This window comes from Tyto alba, unplaced genomic scaffold (genome assembly GCF_018691265.1).
Source record: "Tyto alba isolate M040663 unplaced genomic scaffold, T.alba_DEE_v4.0 Super-Scaffold_46, whole genome shotgun sequence".
Taxonomy (NCBI): Eukaryota; Metazoa; Chordata; class Aves; order Strigiformes; family Tytonidae; genus Tyto; species Tyto alba.
The window spans coordinates 12,698,132-12,721,553 of NW_024881322.1; the positions used below are offsets into that span (position 1 = coordinate 12,698,132).

At 39.9% G+C, this 23,422-nt stretch overlaps 1 protein-coding gene across 1 annotated transcript in view; it reads right to left on the bottom strand.

Annotated features, from left to right (window-relative positions):
• ITGA9 (integrin subunit alpha 9) overlaps window positions 1-23,422 on the bottom strand; it is a 227,065-nt gene that overhangs the window by 41,502 nt on the left and 162,141 nt on the right. Inside the window, exons 19-23 of the mRNA XM_042806477.1 lie at window positions 18,896-18,982; window positions 17,381-17,460; window positions 13,934-14,023; window positions 11,145-11,253; window positions 8,290-8,397 (exon numbers count right to left, since the gene is read on the bottom strand). Of these exons, the coding sequence (XP_042662411.1) occupies window positions 8,290-8,397; window positions 11,145-11,253; window positions 13,934-14,023; window positions 17,381-17,460; window positions 18,896-18,982 (474 nt within the window). The remainder of the gene's footprint in view (window positions 1-8,289; window positions 8,398-11,144; window positions 11,254-13,933; window positions 14,024-17,380; window positions 17,461-18,895; window positions 18,983-23,422) is intronic.

Genomic DNA, 23,422 nt, shown 5'->3' on the forward strand with positions numbered 1-23,422 from the left:
AGAAGGTAGGACCTCCAAGAGGATGATTTTAATGACCTATTGTAGATGCTTGAAGATTAAATGAGTCATCCTCATTAAAAAAGCCCTCCGGGGGGGTGGGCTGGTGATAGTGTATTTTAAGTTGCAGGTAGATGTCCTTTGTTTCCAGGAGATCCTCAAAGTTCTCATTCCCCCAAGGAACGGTTTATTGATACTTTTGATACTGTCTGGTACCTTGCACAAGACTGGAATGATGTACTTTCAAAGTCAGGAAAGAAATCCAGCAAAAGACCTTATTTCCACTCTGATACATGAACATGGTGGTAAACCCCTCTTCCATCAAATGGGAGCTAGAGTTTATACACACAGATACCATTGTTTTCAACTCTTCCTTGGTTTCCAAATTTACATTTAAACCATAAATCTTGTATGTAAAGTACAGAAGAAAAAAGCTAGTTTATGAATCAGAATTTAAGAGAGGCATGTATGTTAAAAGAATTCATCAACCAGCTCTTTCCTGAATTTCCTTCTTCATTGTTTTTTGGCAGGAAGCGATTCACCAATGGGAAAATGGTGAAAGGATGCAATTCTTACACTCCTTCAAAAAGAAATAAAATAAAAAATAATGAAAAAAATAATAAAAGAACATAATTTGTAGACTCTCTTCTCATTCAGTAGTTCCTTCACCAGGAGGAGCTTCCTTCTCTGGCTGGGAAGCTTACAAAAAGTCTACTGTACATTTTTTTCCATACCTCAGCAAAGCTCCTGATTACTGTGGTATCTACTAAACCTCCTGCTTCCTTCATGAATCTGATAAGAGCTAATGTATATACCCATTTCACTTCATAAGACTTCTTTCTTTATCTGAAATTCACTTTTATTAAAAGGCAAATCAGCCATCTTTTTCAAAATTGGAATTTCACATATTCAGCCAAGAAAATGGGATCTATGGGCAGTTCACAAAGTAGCAATGCTTTCAGTTTGCCCCAGATATTAATCAGACTGCCACATCATATTGACAGGTCATGAGTTTTGGGGGGAGACTGTGTTGGAAAAATTCAATAACTAAGTAATTTGATAAATTTAACTTCTTTATTGTAGAAGCTAATTGTGAGAGGGCCACAAGTGAACGTCAGGTGTTGCCATGGTCTGATTTAATACATAGAGCACAGTGCATTTTTTCTACATTTTGATGGCCTTGGTTTTTATAGTACTAGTCTTTCTTGAAAATTAAAATTATTTTTCTCCATTCAAAATGTATTTTCCATGAACATTCTCTTTAGCATGTTCAAAAAAATTCACTGCTTATGCAAGTACTACAGCACTCTCCGTGCAAGAAGATTTCGTCAAAACAAATAGAAAACATCAGAAAATTTGTTCAAATCTGGTTTCACCTAAAAATCCAAACTAGGAAGTCACAGAAAACTTTCTGCCATGTTAAGTAGTTTTAATGTATCCTCAAGGCAATATCCATCAATGCATGAAAAGATTATTTTGAAACACCGTAAATGCAGTGAACTCTAACCAAGGCACAGCTTTTGTATAGTGATTCTGATGGCTCCAGTAAAGCAAAAATGTCGTGATTTTTTTTTTCCACTTTGGATTTATTTTAAGGTCCCAACTCAGGAAAGAACTTAACTTTATGGCGAGGCACCCTTTCCTGTTTAACAATGAAAACTTAAATGAGAGCTAAGTTCCTCTTCACTGAAAGAGCTCCAGTTTATCATGCGGACATTAGGAAGATGTTGATGGAAGCTCTCTATGAGCTGCTCTGAGGTCCTGCTTCCCATGTCTAGAGGTGACTGTGCCATGCTGGACCATGCCATACGCTCCTGCCTCCCCCCACAGCCATCCCAGGACAGGGCAGATGCACCAGTTTCTCCTCAGGTGACAGGGCTCCCAGGCAAAGCCAGGTTCAGCTGCTGTCAGAGAGATGCTCTAGACTGGGCACGGGGGGAACACCCCCAACTGCCTAAGCAAAATATTTTGGAACAGTCATTTAAGGAAGCAATTGAAGTGAAAGAGGCAGGAAGGTCAGCAAGATTCTGTACAGTACACTCCCTGGAATGAATAAATACCTCCAGCAATTTAGCTATGCCTTTAAATACGATGCCAAAATATGCACATGTCAGTGTGTGTGTAACAATCACTGAAATGAGGAGGCTACGGGGGGGGATGACTAATACAAAGGGCTAAAATAAATCTTGCTGTAAATCCAAAATGTTCCTATACAATCCTTGTATCAATGGTGACAACCAGCAGCAGCATAAATTTGTGCTGGCAAATAATTTTGCTACATCAAGTATCATCAGCAAATATTTATATTTTCCATGCTGGGACTGTTCATATATGTTCTGAGAGTCAAGACCTGAAACTTCAAAAGACAGAAACTAAACAATTTAAAATTGCCTGCCAACAAACAGGGGATTTTCTACATAATGATAACGCTATACAGGTTTGCCTCTGTACATGGAGCATACAGTAGTGAGCCTGACAATCTCAACATATGCTTCTAGGAGTACTCATGCACTCCCAACACTTTAGAGAGCTTTGATAATCCTCCTTTGCTTATGGTTTTAAACATCAGCAGTGCAGTAGCCAATAAGTCTCATTCTTACGCTGGAGGATAACAACCTACAGATAATAAGCAGAAATCGCATTTAAGGTTTTAAAATTGAAAAGATTTATTTCTCATTATACAAATGAAGAAAAACTTCAAGCAGTTCGGGGCCTTTCATGGAACAAGACACCAAGCTTTAACTCTTCCCCTTAATGTCCTCCTGCTCCTTACAGACATTACTGTGCAAATGCTACAAAGAAAAATTACATGACTGCTACACAAAACTAGCCTTAAAAATGTAACCTGTCACCAGCCAGGAAAGACTTGTGGCTCTGGGACTGACTCCATTTTACTTTTTCTGTTTCAACATTCACAGAAAGAGAATAATGTTTATTTCAATGGTTTTCCTTATTGAACATGACAAACTTTTCTACAGTCCCATGCTCAGGCAGACATTAACTTAAAAGGCAACTTGGAAAGGAATTCTCTTCAAGTCATCCATGCTATTAATTCATTTCTAATTCGGCTTTTCTTTATTTTTTTAAATCTTACTGATACTCAGCTTTCATAAAGGCACAATCCAGGTCTCACCAGCTCAGACAGAAGGAAGGAGAACTGTGAAGTGAATATGCCAAGCATAAAAGGACAACTGGAGGACTTTTATTTTTCCTTCCAACAGAAAGACTTTTTACTTTGCTCCCTAACCAAAAAGTGATGTGGATGGTGGACCAGGAACTAGGGGCTTGAGCTAACTGGCACACTCAAGGTTAATGGCAACAGGATTCACAAGATTGAGGTTTAACCCATTTTTCACTCTCTGGAGATAATTCTCAAAGTCTAAGCTTAGATGCCTAGGGAAGCTCAAGGAGACTAGCTGGCTTTTGCATTGTCAGTGGAGACCAGCAGGTGCTTCTCCAGAGCTGTTTCTGTGCCCCTCTCCCTCCATTAATTACTAGCGTAAAAGAACATACTAATTTGAAAATATTCTATTACTAGCAATTACTAAAAAAGTAATTACCACACTTAGATATCAAAAGTTACATGCAGGGAGGGAGTTTCTCATCAGAAAAATGAGAACAATCTTTCTTTCTCCCTCCTTCCTCTGAATTCCCCTTTATTTCATTCTTTAGACTGCAGACTCTTTGAAGAGACTCTCTTGAAACATATGCATTTCACTTTCCAACAAGATTCTTATCTCAGCAATGATAACAACACAGTTCTTTATATCCTCGGTATTGATTCACCTAAAAAGGCTCTTAAAAAAAAATAAATGAGTGCTTGCTGGCCTGCACGATCCATGCGACAGAAGCAGCAAAAGCTCCTTCCAAAAAGCCAGAAGCACACATGGCACTTGCTCTGGGTTAACACCGTGCATCTTTGATGCTGGTGACAATTGTCTGACTGGAGTCTGAACAACTTGGCAGCCCTGCAGAGCCTGGTCCCTCCAGAGGAGAAGTGAGGATCATCTGCTTGCACTGCAGTTGGCTTCCAGTTCAAACAGATAAACTCGGTTTCCAACTGCTAGTCCCTCGTTCCTCATAATTGTGTTTACCTTCCCTGGAAATAAAATAAATAGGAAGGCAACAATCTGATCCACTTCCATAAAGCCAGCACCAGAGTAATCCCGGACACATTGCTAATTTATCAACAGCTTCAGGAAATACCCTGGTTAATTTGGTAGGAACTCCCATTGTGAAAATCTTTTTGGATGCCCTGGAAAGCAGCTCCTTGGCTGGCAAGTCAAGTAGCGCTTCCCCTGCCCATCAAATTAGCTGGATACCCAAAGGAAATTACTAATCTTTCAGTTCAAAACCAAAACACACACAAGTATAATGAGCACTGTTTTCCTTTGTGGAAGAATAGATCATCAATGGCTTGAAGAGTGGAGAACATGCATTTCTGTTAACACTAACTCTCCTGTACTCTGTTTGGGTGAAGCTTTTCTGTGTCATCATCTATATTGTTCCTATCACAACACTTTTACCAACGAACAGAGGTATTTCATTTATTATATTTTTAACCTGGCTTGAAACCTCTGCCAGAAAGCAAATACAAAAATATATAAAAACAAATAAGTACTAATTTGTCTTACCTGTTTCCAAATTACCATTTACCGCTGCAGAATTTGAGTATCTGCTACGTAAAATTAATGTCAATGGTGAAATTCCCTAGTTAAAATGACTTGTAAAATTTCTAGCATTTCCTTTTGGTTTAAAGTTTTTGATAAGGAGGACATTCACCTCATTTTTTTCTAGTTTTCTTTCACTTCTGGCTTTTACTGTTGACTTGTTTCCTTTCTATATTAGGGGTTTTGTTGGAGGAAGTGCTGCAGAAACTCCCAAGACCCCTTGAAGAGCGTCTGAACATCTCTAAGGCAGAACTCCAAATGTCAAAACATCTCTTTGACCTGAATTTCTCTGGAAGAAAATCTTAAAGCAATTTCTGCAATAAAGCCAAAAGCTTAGAGCAACAGGAACAGAGGAAGCATGAGGGCTGTCATTTCCTCTAAGAGCAGCAAGATAATAATTCCTATTAACACCTCCCAGAGATACAGACCGTTCCAGTGGGCCATATGTGACTCTCTTTTATTATTTTTTTGTGCCTGTAAAACTAGATCAGTCAACACAATATGAAGGAATTAGCTTCCAGCACTATCTTGTGTGGTATATGTGTATTTGAGATGCAAACTCTAGTGCTTTTACTATGCATTTTCACCCATAAATTTCACTGCTGTACCATACATACCGTATATTAGAGAAGTGTCAAAAGAATTATTAGCCTTAAAAAACCAAACCCATGATGTAATCAAATCCCAAATGCTGTATCAACAGTTTCAGTTACAGATAAATGACAATTTCTAATCCTCTGTATTAACGACAGCTATTCTGAAAGGTCTAGCAACGCCGACGCCTAAAATGGCTGGATTATAGGTATAAAGTTATAATTATAGAAACACCTGCAAGAAAAGATACTATCACCTTTACTGAAAGCTAGATTCTGAGAAATTCAAAATAAGCAAAAGCTTGAAATATTTAATGACTACACTTACAAAAATGCTCTTGAAAAACAGCTGTTCTAGCCCATTTTCCAAAGTTCATTCCAATCTGCCTGCTCTCAGGGTTTATTTGTTTGTTTGTTTAAGTTTGTTTGGTCTGTGAAAAGATGAAAAGCTCCATGATTTTAGTTCCCTTTTCAGTCAATAAAAACTCAGTGGGAGAGAAGCAGGAGGAGAGCAGGATGCTTTTCCTGTTACAATAGTAAGACTTGGGAGACATGGGTTCGGTGCCTGGCTCTGACACAGATTTCCTGTGTGACCTCAGGCAAACCATTTGGTGTTTCAATTATTTATCTGTAAAGCAGGGATAACCACTATCCCAGGCAGGATTTGCTTGGATAACATTTATTAACATGTCAGAGGTGCTCAAAAAGTCATGTATTAACTCCTACTAATCATATACCCCAAATCAGTGATCAAAATGAGCCAGGGTATGCCAGTGTATCATGCAGACATCTCTCATAAAACCACACTTGCCTACTACCATTCTTCAGCCTTCAATGCAAATAGGTCTCACAACAACAGTTTGAAGTTTCTACAAAGACAAACTGCAAAGTAGAAGACAGACATCAAATAATGCGGGGGAAATGCAACCTGTTGTTGGGGAAAAGGGATACAAACCCTGCATGTATTTGCTATCACAGTGCCCAAGACCACACCACCCAGATGGACCTCCTTTAAATAAGCCATCAGAGGTACAACAGCAAGGAAAAACAAGTTAAGTGCAAGATGTTGCCTTGTTTTTATAACAGCTATTCAAAACCATATAGTCCATCCCCTCCTTGTCAGTGTTTGCCTTCATGGCAAACTATCCCTGGAAATTAGCCCTTGCCCACTCGGTGGGTAGCGCACACCTCGGCTAAATCAAGTGTGCAGAACAGATGTCTTGTCTGAGACAATTTGCCCAGACTTCTGGAAGAGTCAGAGAAACAAGCAATATCTAGAAGGAACTCTTCACATCCTAAGTTAGATGGGCTGAGTTTTCTATTCTTCTCCCTTGGCTATAGAGGAATATATAGGATGACTGACTTTAGAGGAGACACCAACATCTGGGCAGACAAAATCTGTTAAGGAGACTCCCACCTCCCTGCTGTTGCTGCAAGCACAGACACACACCCTCTCCCACAGCACACATTGACGATCCTTTGACAGGCAATATGTCAAAAGGAAGGTGATCTTCTACATGTAAGGCCGGACTAAATAAAACATTCAAATGCAATGCCATGGAAAATGAGACACAGGCTGGAGAATTAATTCAGTCTAGCTGGAGAAATGGCTCAGTCTGTGCAATACTGGTGCCTCATACAGTATCTCAAACCTCAGCGATTCTGTTGTTAGTGCCCATCTGTAAGCCATATATATGTCTATTAATCTCATACTTTTCAATAGCACAAATTTTGGAAACCTGCTTAGAAAGGTCTGAATGGATCTATATATACACAAATTCAGCGACACAGTTACCTGCATGTGAGGAATGGTAATACTTTTCAGCCCAAAGGCTAGAAAAGTAGCTAATAATATCCTTTCTTGGATAATACTTCTTTTCAAGTAGCCCAAAGAGCTAGTTCCGTCTCACAGATGGATTACTCTGAATTTCAGCAACAAATTTACCTCAGTAGTTAGGTTTCCCTCTCTTGGCCACCACAGTATAAATGATGGTATTTTAGTGGTTTAACAAAAGCTTTGAAAGTAATAAATAAATATTAGAAATTAAATCTATGAATGTTTCTCCTTTACCACAATTTATTTTGGTTTTCTTTGCAGTTGACACAAAATTGTCTTTTGAAAAACATTGTGTTGAAAGAATTAATTTCTACGTTACTTAAATTTGTTAACACTCAAAAAGAGCAATAACACACAATAAGAGCAATAACGTGGACTGTAGAAAATTTTTCTACTGATAAAAGATATGATAATAGCTAAATAAGTAGATATAAATAAGTATAATTAAATAGATATGATAATATAGATATGATATATAGATATGCTAATATCTATAATAAATATATATAATAAATAGGTATGAGAATATCTAATAAACACATGTGATAATATCTAAATATTTAAATAAAATATAAATAAGGTTTTTATAAAGTATTCAAACCTAGCTAGCATTTTTGCAGATAACCACAGAAAAAAACAGGGAACGTGAGTCAGCTCGGTAACACATCCTGCTGATACTATAATAAATAGGTATGAGAATATCTAATAAACAGATGTGATAATATCTAAATAATATATAAATAAGGTATTTATAAAGTATTCAGACCTAGCTAGCATTTTTGCAGATAACCACAGAAAAAAACAGGGAACGTGAGTCAGCTCGGTAACAGATCCTGCTGATACTACGTACACCCTTTAATCGGGGAGGACTGATTAAGACTCAGTCCTCTTTGGAGGTGTGACTCAGGGACTGTTCTCCGCATTTCCTTCGGGATTATTAGCCTGACCTAGTTTTACACTGCATCATAGGAAACCAGGAACACACAACTGGCTGCTTGCCCCAGGTGAGGGACAGCAGTCAACAGCTGGAGGGGCTCAGCTGCTTATGATGATCTGGTCACAGATACAAAGAACCTTTTATTGCCTAAAAAAGCAACTGATTCATCTAGTTCTGTTGGATTTTTTTTTTTGTTTCAGTCATCGATAGCTCGCAGTGCTTCTCTGGGCTGAGAACTCATCATAACGTACTCACCATCATCTGCTGAACGTGAAATATTTCGGCTCCAGTGGCAGAGAGGCGGTTTGGAAATGAAATGTCAAGAAAAGCTCCAGGGAGAGTGCTTGGTCCAGCATTGTAAACCTATGAAGACAAAGATGCATATAAATGTATAAAAAATAAATAAAATTACTTATATGATTGCTCATAAATGGGAAACTACTGTAGAACTAGAGCTGGGAGTACAAGTAAATTTGCAAAAATTCAAATACTATGCAAGTTTTTCAATGTCTTCAGACTAAGACTTCTTTTGTAAGTATCAGGATGAAGTCAAAGGTTTGGCTTATCTAACAGCCTCTAGGCACAGCTCATATATCGAGTGGGAAGCAGTTTTGCAGAATAATTACCAGTCAGCAATACAAATAGCATGAGACTTCTACCTTATATACAGAGACACTGCTAGCACTCCTTGAGTGTTTTGGTAATACCATCCAGAAGACTGTAAGAAATATTGCTGTCTCAGATAACATTCTCATTTCCATCTGGTAACCACTACATTATATTCTGCATATGTTTTCCTTATGGAGCAGAAGCCAAAGTAACGATGATTGTGACTACTGGACTGCGGGTTTGCTGAGTGAGTTGCCAGGAAATGCATGTGAGCAACTTCCATTCAAGTTCTGGGGTTTCCAATTAAATGAAACTCTTAGTGGAAAACACTGGCTTTCTATCAAACCTCCCACAAATTTTCAACAAAAACTCAAAGAATTTCCAGTCCACCACTGAAACGTATCTAGTGAAAATTCCCAAATCTGTGGGATTTTGCTGAAAAGAAACAATCCATGGAAAACTTTCAATGAAAATAAGTTTTCCTGTCTATCTACATTTTTTTTTTATCAGGAAGAATATATTCCCTGGCTGTTTCTAACAACACATATATAAGTGCATACAGCAAAAACATTAAGTTTAGTAGAATATTTATCTGCACTGAGACAGTACAGTCAAAAGATGTAGCAATTGGTTATTAATTGTGTAAAGTACAAATATTAAAACCAACAGGTTTTCATTCTTCAAACACCATTTATATTTGAAGAAATGCCTGACTGATAAAGAGAATGGTTTCACAATGCCAAATCCTTACAAAAACCTTGAGGCTCCAGGCAGGGGGAGAAATCCCACTACAATGGAGCATGAGAAACTCTGCATGAAATACAAATGTTTCATGTTAGACATTTAAAAAAGCTTGATTATCTCACTGAGATCAGATTATAAGAGTTAATGCAGAAAAGACACTTTCATTACATATGTTGTTATCCCCCCCCAAAAAAAGATACACAGATCTGTTTCCTTATTAACATTGGACATGGTATATATTTTCACATATAAAACCAGCTATAAAGCCCCATATTTTTGTAAATCATCTCTTTTTCTTGGTTAAGAAACCATTACTTCTCTCCATCTGGAGAAGTTTAATAAATGGCAGGGAAATCAATAAAAACAATTAAGCAAACAGTGATACAAACCATGCTTTGCCCATTAAGAAACTCTACCCTCTCTGTCCGACACACACAGCTATGAGGTTTACCATGTTACTGGAGAGCAGATCTGTGACTTGTTACAGTGTAATTTTCTACTTCTATATGGAAAAAAAAATAAATATTGCAACTTGCGTGCGCATGAGAGACAAGAGGATGGGGCAGGACGAATGGTGGCTCTTAATATATAGATTTTCTCTCCCGTACCTGTTATCACTTTGTTTTATTGAAAATATTCATCTAGCTAAAGCACCAGTACATCTGTTCTTTATCTGGTTTTAACCAATAACTGGCTATGGGAGGGGAGGGAGGGGTAAAGACCTATAAACCCTCAAGAATGAAATCACAATCACAAGAATTAATAGCCTGGTTCACGAAAGCTTTCATGTCCTGAAATCCTGCTTTCAGTCCTTTTCAGTAAATAGCTAAGGGCACTGCATGACAGTGGGGGCTTAATTGCTCTGGACCACAGTCTGTCCACGGAGGCAGACATGCGTTATTCATTAGGCGCTGAGTGGCATTCATGCCTAAGAGAGCAGATAGGGGGAAAAAAGGCGAAAGCCTACTTTTCACAATAAAAGATTTCCCCACCTCTGCGTGATTTATCATTCCCTAGTTCCATCTAGTGGTCAAAAAGGATCTGAAGTACTGGTAATAGATACAGTCACTGCAGCAAGACAAGTCCATTTTGGCCACATCACAAGAGTTTGTTATAACAAAACATCCAAATATTTTGCCACATCAGGAACCCATCTAACTGTCATGTGAAGTGTAATCTATAAATAATACTTGATTAACACTGAGATGCCGTGAGACATTTAATGAAACCTTCTCACACCTGTCTTCTTAGTGTCACAGTCTCTTCCCTGTACTGTACTCTTGTCAGTAGTGCTACGGATGTTTTCATATCAGGAGCATTTGGCAAGTCTGAATCCCTTGCACAGGTACGTGTTTGTTCCCATGGATAAAGGCTGCCCACTCCTCTGCTCAGTGACCATGCCACTAAAAAGAATTACTCCTCCCTTTTGACCTGTGCCTGTACCCAAGATGTGGCACTTGAGTAACCAGAGCTTTTTACTCAGCGTATGATAAAAGGTGAGAGAGAAGGAAACGGTAGCAGCTTCATTCCTATGAAAGTGAGATGCCCTATTTGCAATTCTTGTTATAATACATTCAGATAATGAAATATATCACCCCTGCATGCCGTAAATATGGCACCCAATCAAGAATGCATTGCACAGCATACTGTGATTCGGAAACATGCACCAAAGCTCATACGACACTCAGAATAAAAGAGATACAAAACCAGGATGTGCTGTCAAGCATTAAAGCAGTCAAAATAAGGATCAGTTTTACCTGCAGTGTGAAGTTGAGAGACTGGAAAAGGCATTCATGGTTTTCCAACTGAACGAAGTTGGATGCTTCCACAGAGTCACCATAGAAAAATGAAGTAGGGAAGACTTCTCTGAAAGATCAAGACACAGATGTAGTAAGCTGTATTTGTCATCAAAATTAAATATATTTGTGGCAAGCTGAATTGCACCCCTTGCTTTCTGGTCATGTGAAATTCTATGGGACCATTTTACATTGATCTATTATTTGTGATTTGATTTCCTCTTGACAACACTAGACTGCACAAGCAGCATCTAAACTGACCCAGGCTAACATCCCATCACCGAAGCAGACTTCTTTTGATTACTTTTTTTTTTTTTTTTAACTTTCCTATCATAAAACCTATTCTCCAGGGCCTGCTGCCATGGATGATTTGTTCAAGTCCTATAGTTTGTGTAACATGGGAAATCATTGCACTACCAAGTTAATCTGAAGGAACAGTTAATAGTAGGAATACTTTCAGTATTCACTATATTTGCTAAAGTAACATTTCAATTTTATCTACCATTTACATAGCACTGCAGGAACAAATACTTCATTAATTATCTGAGCTTCACTACCTTTATGATTAGCAGATGGTTAAAGGGAAGAATAGAGGGGGATATAACTTGCCTTCAGTTACAGCGCCACTGGCCAAGTCTTCTCAACTATTCTTAGCATCTTATCACAAAGCAAAACACAGTAGGGTTTTATCAGGAAAGACTTGGAAGCACAACACAGTACCTGGAAATCCTTCAGAAGAGGACCAGGAGTGCTTAAAGCATCCTTTTTACCTCCTCCTAATCTCAGGCTGCTCCACTGTCTGGAAAGGATCATGGTGTAATTTCAGACAAACTTTGGTGAGGGATTGCCTAAAACTCTGCTTCCTTCTCAGGCTGTCCTTTTGGGTCAGAGTTTTTTGAAACAGGATTTTAAGCCTGTTTAGGTACATCTCCTTTTTTCCTGCCTGCCCCCTATGCCAGGGTTTGCTAGGGGAAACAGCAAGAAGCAGATTTATTCCTCCCATTTACAGTGTTGTTCCAGAAGGCTCCTCCCAAACATGGTACAAGCCCTTCCCGGCTATTTATGACCAGGATAAAGTTTGCTCACGTAGACTCAAATGCAGGATAGCTAATAAAAAATAAGCTTTAAAAAATGCACCATCCAAAAAAGAATATTACTAATACTACCATGCCTGGGAATGTTGTGCCCTCCAATAAACCCAGCCTTTCCATGGTAGTTGGACATTTCTGCGAACTTGAATTAACTCAGCCTTTTCTATGAAAAATAAAAAAATATTCCACATAGTCAGTTGGGTGGGGCTTATAAATTCAGAGACCTTGTGCTTTAAAAAAGTACATTCTGAAAAGAAAGAAAAAATCCCAACTTTTATCAGGTTTTTTGACATGCAGTATTCTGTAGGTAACAAACAGAGATCGAAAGACACAGATGAAAGCATTCATATCTGTAAAGCTGTACATAAATCCATCTGTATCAAAGCATCAAGAAGCAAGGGATACAGAGTTAAATTTCTACACGATCTGTAACAATGAAAGCATTCAAAAACTTCCAGAACATGCTGCTGAGACTGTACTCTCAATGCAGAGGGGATTTTTGTCCTTGCTAGTCATCTTGTGAGGTCTGACAGTGTTCTTCAATTCTCTGAGCAGGCTCAAGCATAACTTCTACCCATTCTGACTACTGTGGCAGCAATTAAGGGATTTTATTTCTGTGCAACAAGAGGGGAGATCAGATTTATGTGGTAAAACCCAGACTAAGTCATGACTCTGAGTTTACCCAGATTTTCAGCCATATCTATGTGTCAGTGCAGGTAACTTTGTTCCCACACAAGTAGCATGATGTTCAAGGGAACCTTTGACTTCTACTGATACCAACCTACAGTGGTCATTTAGACAATACACATTCCCTGAGGGGTTGCCATAAACGGAGGCTAAAAGAGACACTGACCTCTTGGGGACATTGCTGATGAGTTTTTGCTTCCCCAGTTTAGGAATGAATATCAACTTTCTCAGTCTACGTGGATGCTAATTCACCTCCTGTGATCAGGTGCCCCAAGAGGCCTGTCTGTCTGCCTGTTGGGACTGACCACAAATCTTTCACTCTCAACTTAAGATTGTAATGCAGAAGTGGCCCTGAGTACAAATGCAGGAGCCCGCACATGTGTAGCCCCGAGAGAGGACAATGGCTATGTGTTCTACAAATATTTCAGTCAAAGGGTGAGTGATGTTCCTCGGTTGGTATTCAGACGCCTTGCAGACTAGGAAGCAGAAGCGAATTCTGACTGTGAAGTTAAACAGAAAGGCAAACAGCTAGATTCCACCAAGCTCCTTCAAATCCCAGAACATTTGACCCTAACCTTTGGCCTGGTGATTCTCAACCATGCCCTAAGGAACAAGATATGATTTACTTGTTCTCTTTCTAATTTTTTTTAAGGTCTATCGTATCTACAGAATCACATGAATTCAAATAGGATCACTGTGATACCTACTATAAATGTGATGGTAACTAATTAGCTCTAGCCAGAAAGGAGTGACAAAGAGGTACAGTGTTAGAATGAAACACATGACAAGTAAAATTCCCAGGTAATGAATGAGGTTGCCTGTATTTCCACAGTCTGGGAAACAGAGAAAAAGCAACAGTCTGGCTACATGTAAACAAAGAAAAGAATTCCGTTTTTCACTGGAAGAGATTCAGATGTTATTGTTAGGATTATTATTATTTTTTGTTGTTTTCATTTGGTGACTGGTACTTACCCATTGATAGATGAATCCACTTCATGCATCAGGGGCACTGACAGGGTTAGAGTATTATCATGCAGAGATTCAGTGCGTTCTAGGTTTCCACTGTGCCAGAAAGGAAAAATAAACACACTGTAAATCGACAGCCTTCGCAATATATCACACAGTTTCACAGCTACCATCTCTCTGCCTTGTACTTTGAGCCTCTCTATTTGAGTGATGTCAGCTCTCCTTAAGAAGCCTCTTAAAGATTAAGAGTTACATTTCCTCACCCACCTTGGAGAAGGCACACACATAAAGCATGCGTTTCGCAGCTGCTCCTCTGTGGCTGTGACATGATCAGGCCGCCCCTATAGCCCCCTCCCCTGCCACCAAAAAAACTCCACCACTCACTCAACCCAGGACAGGCTCACAACAAAAAACCTACTTTGGAGCAAGGCATGAATTCCAACGGCTGTGCAAAACTGCATCAGCCACCATACACACTGGCGAGAAACAAGGACATTCAGACTCCAATGCAAGAGTTAATTTTCTCCCAGCCTGATATACATCTGTTTAGGAGGGATACACACACCCCACAGAGGGTCTTGTCTCAGTAAATTAAATTGCACTTTCATTGTACCTGCATTGTACCACAGCTCCAATTTAGTGCCACTAAAAGCAGCTTTTTGGGTGGGGTGAGACCCTTGTACTGAACTGGTCGTAACCTCTCAGCAGTTCCACCTTCTCTTCCTGTACTTAGTTGCCAAAATGTAAGCACTTCTACTTTACATTTTCAAAGGTAGTTGCCTCAACTGGTCAAAAGCAGAGGGAAGAAAGAGAAAAGTGAGCGATCATCTCTCATTTGAGTCAGTATTTCAGTGTGAACACTCATGTATGAGGTCTGGGAAAGGTTCCTGAAATGCAACAAACATCCAACACGCAAACTTGTAATTAATCTAATTCTGATGGTGAGTCTGCTTGGTGGGTGACAGCTGAGAAGAACAGTCTTGAAAGATATGTTACATGTATTTCCAATTTCTTCGGCAGTGTCTCTGGAATCACTTTTGCCTTGCAGTTCATTGGATTTACTCAGAAATCAAACTGGCAAAATAAAATATATGATCCTATTTACTTGAGGACAGTATCACTGTGGCAACAGCAGGCAGCAACATCCCAAGTGATACCATGTAGACGATGAGCTGCTCAGATTACAAAAGCAGAGCCTGCTGGCTACATACATGCATAGATACAGCTCAGCTTTCTGCAATGGACACACTGGCCATGTCTGCTAATAAAACTATGGCCCAGATGGAAAAACCCACAAACTTTCAGTCCCAGGAAAAAAACGCTTAATAAAAGCCTTTCCTCTGAACAGGCTCAAAGAAGAGTCCAAAATGAAGACATTTCTCATCCAACACAAATACCAAGACACGATGGTGGCAAGCAGAATAAGCAAGTAGAATTCCATACAGGGATCATGGGGATGTGCTTATCTGCTTCCAGTGGGGCAAAAGTACTGTGAGAAAAGGATAATACTGCTCAGTGAATCTAGCTCTAGAAAAACAGCTCAGGCCAAGAAGCACAGAAAAGGGTTGGGGTTTTTTTTAAACAAAAAGAGTAAACGTAACGTAAGGTAATGTTTAGTTCTTTCTCCAATTGATCTCTCTCACTGCTGAACCAGTCTCTTGTTACAGATGCTGCTGCCAAATTTGCAGCTTTAAGGGACAGGCTTAAGCGGCCACTTGAAGGACAATACTTACTTTCCCATGACAGCGTGGCATAGCTTCTCTGCGTCCAGCCATTTCTGCCAGACTAGCTCCAGTTTTGTGTGGAAACAATGTCCCCACTCACTGAAGTCCGGCCACAGCACAGACACTTCCTCTCCATTTCCTTATCACTGACTTTGCCCCAGGGTGCCCCGCAACTCTTGTGGTAGAAAGATTTTATTACACATATTTGACAGCGAGGGAATTGAGCAATTTGCCCAAAGTCACAGAAAAAATGAGCGTAATCAGCACTGAGATCTGCATTGCTGTCTTTGGAGATTTGGCTGAATCCTTCAGAACACAAGTGTCCTGCCACCCATCCTTCTGAAATGAGAAACTTTCTCTTAACCCCTCTGAGCATTTGCATTATGTGTACAAACTCCTATTTATTTCTTTGCTCCATCTAAAGGCACTGACTAACCCTACCTCACTGGTAGGGCACAGAAATCCAAGGAGTGAGGTTACAGAGGAAAGTCCTGTGCTATCCAAAGCAGGGAGATGAGCGGTGCAATCTGGAAAACACTGGCTGGGCAAATTTAAAGCAGCAGGGCTGACCCATCTTTGTACCAGCTGGCATTCACCTAGCAGATACTGATGCATCTCCCTGACCTAGAAGCGTCACAGGGTCATCTGAACACATGATGAACTTCTCATGGAGAATAAAACTTTAACATTCAAGACATGGCCTTGCCTCTCTGATGCGAGGTCTCACTTTCAGTGTTTCATACCAGCCCCACGTGCTGCAGGATCTTGTTCCCACCTACAGCTGTTACTATGCCTTATGAGAGCAGTCACTCAGCAACTGCTACATCTCATCTCTCATCTCCAGCCCATCAGTGAGGTGTCATCAAAGCGGGGAGGAGAATTAGGGCTGAGATCCTGATTTTGACACAGGAGGGTATGAAGTTGGCCCACTCAACACAGTAAGCCAAAGCAGGAAACAGCCACACACCCAGCACGTTGGAGCAGCAGTTCATGGCCCAGGTTAATGCAGCTGAGCTACCATCGTTCCCATACATATCCCGACAGTGCCTGTGACTGAATCACTGCTTCTTTGTGGCACATCATCTTAGGAGGCAGAGAGTACATGTCACACCTTTTATCTGCCTGACATCAAATCCCTAGGCACACATACTTGGCATCACCCTACTTCAGCGCCTGCTCCAAGCACCCTTGGGGAAATACCCTATTCAGCTGTTTCATGCAGTCTGTCATAGCTCACTGAAGATCCAGAGGGGGAAAAAATAGACATGCAACTTTGGAAACTGTCAGTGAGATCCCTGACCATCTGATGAAAGCATTTATCTGTTTTGGTTTGCATCCAAGCATGCTTATTTCATTCAAATGCTGGAACAAATGGGTCTGCCTAGTGCTGATCATCAACTGCAGCTGAGCTGAGCTTGATACAGGGCCCAAAGGGATGGGCACAGAAACACAAGGGCCTTCCAACTGAGAGAACACAAAATGCTCCTTCTGAACTGAAAGTGCCTGGCAAAGAAAGCCCTAGTATGATCCTACCTCACTTTTCAGGAAGCTGCATCTCATGGTTCCTCTATAATATCAAAATACATGCATTTACCCCCACTAATTTAACCTCATTTACTACACATAGACGTGTCTACAACTAATATCAGACAACTATCAAACATGGGCCGTGCACACTTTGTGCGACAAAGTATATCTGAGTCATCAAGACGTACAAAAGTTCCCTTACCTTTGGGCAGTGACGAGGAAGGTAAGCGTTTCTTCCTGCCCAGACAAGTGGCTTGTGTCAAAGATCACACTGAAGTCATACTGTGTAAAGGAAAAGTGGCATTTAGAGACACTGTATATTGTTCCAAAATGTATTTATTCTGAAACTGCACATATATTTTACTGGCCTAGCTGTACAAAAGTAGCATGTTTTGATACATGTAAGAAAGCTTCTTCTACTGTAGAGTAACTTTTAAACCTTAGCAATTGTGTCTCTGTTCAAATACTAGATTCTGATTTTTTCCCCCACTGTGAAAAGGGTTTTATTAGAATTGCCATTCAAAGACATTTATTGAGGAAAACATCTGCTAGGGGAAGAGTCTTCCAGTATAAGGGGATCACTACCTGAAGCTACCTCAGCAGCAATCTATATATTACTTGTTGGTGAATAATGAATTACTTTTGGGTGAATAATGATCACGCCATAGGCCTGCACAAAGACTTGGAGCAACCAGCACAAGCTAACGCAGCATTCAGGCCATTCATCATAAAGGATAAAATCAGGTGCTAATTTTGAAAGGAGAATCTACTTTGATGACCACTGTAGCACTACATTAACTTCTCCATGCATCAACTTTTCTACCTAACTCCAAAATAGTTCTTGGCCAAGTAAAACAGTTTCCAAATTCATGCTAATTTCAAAGGCTTGCTGAAAAAAATATGAAGATAACCCAACTATGTCACTCTGAAACAAAACACTGAAATTCTTACATTCCAGATAATATTTTGCTACTAGATTTATTTTTTCTGTTCCATTTAAAATCTTTTTAAATGTTTCAAAACAGCACGTTATAGTCAATAAAACACATAAAAGAAAAAACTTCATGCTGAGTCAAAGGATACATCAGTCCAAATGAAAAGGATTAATTTTTGAAATTGAAATTTTCTAAAAAATTTCAGACTCATTTAGTTCATGTCATCCTGAAGTTATTCCTTATCTTCTCATCCTTCTGGGTTGGTCATTTGTACAGTTCAGTTTAGTGACAGAAAGAACCCAGATGGATTTCTAAACATTATGAGAGAGTTCATCTATTATTACCAAACAAAATCCTCTTTAAAAGTTATGAGGGGACCATACTATGAAAAAGTCATTAAGACATTTTCATTGTAATTTGTACAAATTCAGTTGCACTTTAATGAGAGAAGATAAAAATAAAAACAAAATAAGGCAACATAAATAAGACAGAGTCATTTTCTAATTTTCTCCAGAGGAAAGAAGTTTTTCATAGCGGCAACTCTTGAATCATTTTACAAGATCATTCTATTGCAGCATTCAGGGTATTGTCATTGGCTCTATCTGGTGGGAAAGAGGTCAGTTACTCTCCATATCTGTGAAGGGCTTGGATATCTGGGGTTAGAAAGCTACAGAAAGTATCAGTCACAGACATTTAACAGAGCAGTTGTCTTTCCAGCCACCCCTTGGAAACAGAGAGGTGAATGAACCATCACTCTGCAAATGCAAATATCACAACATTACCCTAGATTTCGATCTCATGAAAGGAAATCCCACGCTGCACTTGAGGAAGTCTGACTCCAGCAACTCACAGGCAATGCCCAGCTCCTCCTGTAAGAAAGTAAAAAAGGCCATGAGATGTCAGATTTTGGGAGAAAAAGAGGATTACTAAGAAATACCATTGTGATGAAGTATTGTAGAAAACTATTTCCCACCATAGCACTGTTAGTCACAGAAAACTAATACTCATTGAATAAGTGCAGTGTTGCACTTCTTTACTCCACGTCAGTCAGACCGGCACTAAGAAGAAGACAACCATCAGAACATTGCTCCAAAAGACAGTCCACTGCAGGACTAAACTCATTAGAGCCAGGGGATCAGCCCAAGTTCTTGGATAACTCAGACTATCAGTTGTTTATTAAAAGACAGCTTTCAAGTCGTCCCGAATGCAAGTTCCCCAAGGTAGTTTTTCCAGGTACCAGTATCATAAAAAGAGAACTCTGTTGGGTGACAGTGACTGAGCCATGCCATGCAGAGGTGCTGGAGAAAATGTTAATCTGGTCCTAGTGTCATTCACTGCCCTGATCGTCCAGGATGAGCCATGTTGGTATGGATACCAACTTTCTTTAGTGATACAATGGTGGCACAGATAAAGTAGAGGGATGAGCCTCTCATGCTACAGACTGACAGATATTTAGTTTAGACTGGGCTGAGTACCTCTCTAGGCCCTAGTATTGACTAGGTCACCGCTGGAGCTATGATACTGATGTTATGCAGCTACAATATGAATGCCTAAATTTAGGCATCTGAATCTAGAAATTAACTCTATTCTAGACATATAGCTGAGAATCTCCTGGCTACAAGACATATGACTTATTTGACCTATTTTTGATATCTACCGCAGCTCGCTAAGCCCAGGCTCTGCCTCCTTGTGCACGTTTCCCAAATAACTTAAAATACAAGTTCTGCCTTAAACATGCACTTAAAATTTATATGAGTACCATTCTCAGCTGGAACAAGCACACGTGGAAGCAGCTTTCTGAACCATGGACTCTGGCCATAAGCAGCTCCAGGAAATGACTCTCTGCCTTTCACGTTCTGACCCAAGCACAACATTAGTGCTCTACAGACATTACTATTATCCTAATTATGAGTCTCACAGCATTCAGATTCTTGATCTTTTAACTGCTTCCTGTGTTATCTAAAAGACAAAGTCTCCTTTATTTTAAAAATCATGGTTCAAATCAGGGCACACATTTATATAAAATTATAGACCGAATACTACCTTTCTTATCTGACTCAGCCAGTATTTCACTGGTTTCATATGAAAAGAAAATAACATAAGGAGAAAATCAATGCAGGCTTGGAGATGCCTGATGGCATGATATTACTCCAGTACTACTCAAGCAGTGGCCTCCACATTCACCTTCTTTATGTATTTGTTTCCTTGCAATCTTCAGAAGGCTTCTATTTCCAGAAATACAAAAGATGGTACTACCCAGCAAATCAAATATCTAGCTTCTGTTATACAAAGCTATGATCCACATATGCTGTGTTAGACTTAAGACAAAACAGCAGAGCAAGTAGTTCACGGGAGAAGCATCCCCTTCACTTGCCTTTCCTCTCAGCAGTCTGGGAGGTTCTCCAGTTTTATGCGCATGATCAAGTGAACACAAATTCTCAGCAGCTGCGTAACCAAACGAAAAATTTCACCGCTGTTTCCTCTGGGAACATTCTTGGTTCTGTGTTGTTCAAACATCCCTTGCTGTCTAACTGTGGCAACCTATGAACTCTCTTTCATCAGCTCCCATTCTCTGTTAATTCAAGAGGGGTTTCTATTTACATAGCTGTCTGGTGGTGACAGTGACCAGACAGACCCAGGAGGCTGCCTCCTCTCCTCAAGACCACACTCCTCCAGAGATGTCAGAAAACACGGTAACAGAAAGAACTCTCATCTTGATAATGGAAGTGCAGTACTTCATTTTGCATGTAGGCGGCTGCCTGCCTTTGCAACCCTGACAGCAGGCAGCAGATGCCAGTTCTTTTACAGCGGCCTGTTAAGGAAATGACAGATAAAGTTGCATTGGCTGGCTTTGCTGTTGTTTCTTGCAGCATCTTAATGGATGCAGTAAGATTGACTTGAACGACCTTCTGGCTTCATTAGCATACCGTCTATTTAATGATTAATATTAATACAACATTGTTGAAGTCCAGAGTGGACATTAGGAAAAGGTTCTTCACAGAGAGGCTGGTCATGTGTCAGAGTTCAAGGAGCATTTGGATGATGCTCTTAGTCATATGATTTAGTTTTGGATAGTCCTGTGAGAATCAGGGAGTTGGATACTATGATCCTTATGGGTCCCTTCCAACTTCAGATATCCTACGATTCTGTTAATGCTGCAAAGTCAAATTGTTCAGTGCTAAGAAATAGCGGAAATAAGTTTGCCTGTATCACACTGGTTTAGCCTTCTGCACATTTCTAAATTACACAGGCTACCCAGAAAACTCTTCCCAGAGACCCCTTGCCTTGCTCTGGGATTAGGATGGAGAAGCTCAATTAATGACTAAACGTTTTGGTTTTCCTGCACTGCTCCCTGTCTGGCTTCAGGCTTTATTTGCAATGCACTGTTTCGGACAGAGAGAAAATTATTTCTTCATGGGGTTTCCTACCGTGTTCAGCTCTGTAACATGTGAGTACTCTGTAAGCACTAAATAAATTAAATTTTCACATATTCCAGCAGGCTGAAGGGTCGATGCTGTCTTATCTAACAAATAGGGAACAGAAACAGCGCAACTCAGGACTTAGAGAAATTTTGGATGTCACTTCTTGCTGATGTTAGGTAACGCTTTTAGTGTGTAGTGCTCCTCTATGACAATATAACCCAGCTGAGAACTCAGCTTTTTGCACGAGTTTCCATAGCAGTTTCTAGTTCACTTGGAAAACATACCCAAAGGGGTTGGAAGTTTCCCTTCCAATGAGACAGTGTGAAGCTTTATCTGGAAAAGCTTTATTTGTTTTCTTTCTGAAACATTTCACAGCATTTCATATTCTTTGGAGAGTAAATCAGATAAATAACTAGCTAATTAGCCAAATAAATAGCTGTACTATTACTGCAGAATAAATGCAGACCTGGGTATGAGAAACATGAAGCCCAGGCTGGCTCGCAGTCTGTTTCTCAAAGCTCTTTATCACAGATAGAAAAGTTCCTGATATTTATAACGTAAGCAAAGAAACAGTCAAGTTCTAACTCCATTATAAAGGGGCACATGGGGAAAGAGCAACTCAATCTAAATTCAGCAGTGTAATGCTGTCAAACACAATCCCTGTGGTATGTGATCAGGGGTGTAAGCAGAAGCGTAACAAAATGACCTTACTTCTGGACATAAGTGTTCTGAAGCATAAATATTATGTGTGGTTTCAACTAAGTACGTGCAGGAAGTTGGTAATGATCATATTAATATAGAGCCTAGAAACAGCGACCTGGGAATGTTGCAATTTGCTAAATTTAAGACTTGAGAGAGGAAAAATGTCAGCCATGCTCATGCCTTCTCCAGTTCTTCCTACCCTTCTGCTGTTTCAGATATTCACCTGGTGCACCACGCAGTCTGCACCAGGGGACACCAGCCAACTCCTCCATGGGCATCTTTGGCCAGGACCTGTCTCAGCAGAAGTTGTGGAACACATGGGTTCTAACTATATCTCACCACAGGCTGACAACAAGAGATGTGCCTAGGAGCAATGTCTCCTCATATTCTTGTCCATAAGGTGCACACTACATGTAGTCAAGTCCTTACTGCCCAAACTAACTCAGATACCTACCAGAAGAAACTAAGGTGCTCACGGAGGAATTTTTTAAAGACAGGTAAACAACCTAGATCAATGCATTCAGCTTGGTCTAGAAAACATTTCAACATGAGTAAAGCATTTTAACCACACAGATGGGATGCTGGATTATGGGATCATTGTCTTAGCCTGGAATATCCTTTTGTTGGCTTCACCTAGCTGATTATCTGGGGATATAAAACACTGAACTACTCCAGATTTTGCTCTTTTCCTATCACAGAGATCACGACTGGACTTCAATAGAACCACATGTTTTTCAGGCCACATAAGGTAGGTTATCAGTAAGAAAATAGCTTATCAGCACTAGAACAGGTCATACCAAATAAGCCTTTTGCTGCATGCATTTTGGCATTTAAAAAGCCTGTCTTCCCTTAATAGTATTTGATGGGCCCAATGTTCTCATGGTATAAAGGTGGGACCAGTGCTAGCTGGGGCATAAAACCAGATTGCTTTAGGTACGGATCCTGCAAAAGGCCTCTTATTAGAACACTAAACCCTGCTCAAAGACAGCTGACTTTTGTCCCCCCGCGTCCTGTAACAAGAATTTTTAGAAGATTTCTTAAATATTGTTTACTTTGACCTCGAAGGGTCCATTTTCAACTTGGTTAACCGCCAAATCTAAGACTTAAGAAGAAGGAAAACCAGAATGCCTTAAGAAAACAGTAAGAGAGAACTGCTGGGGGAAGAAAGGTTGCCTGGCCCTGAAT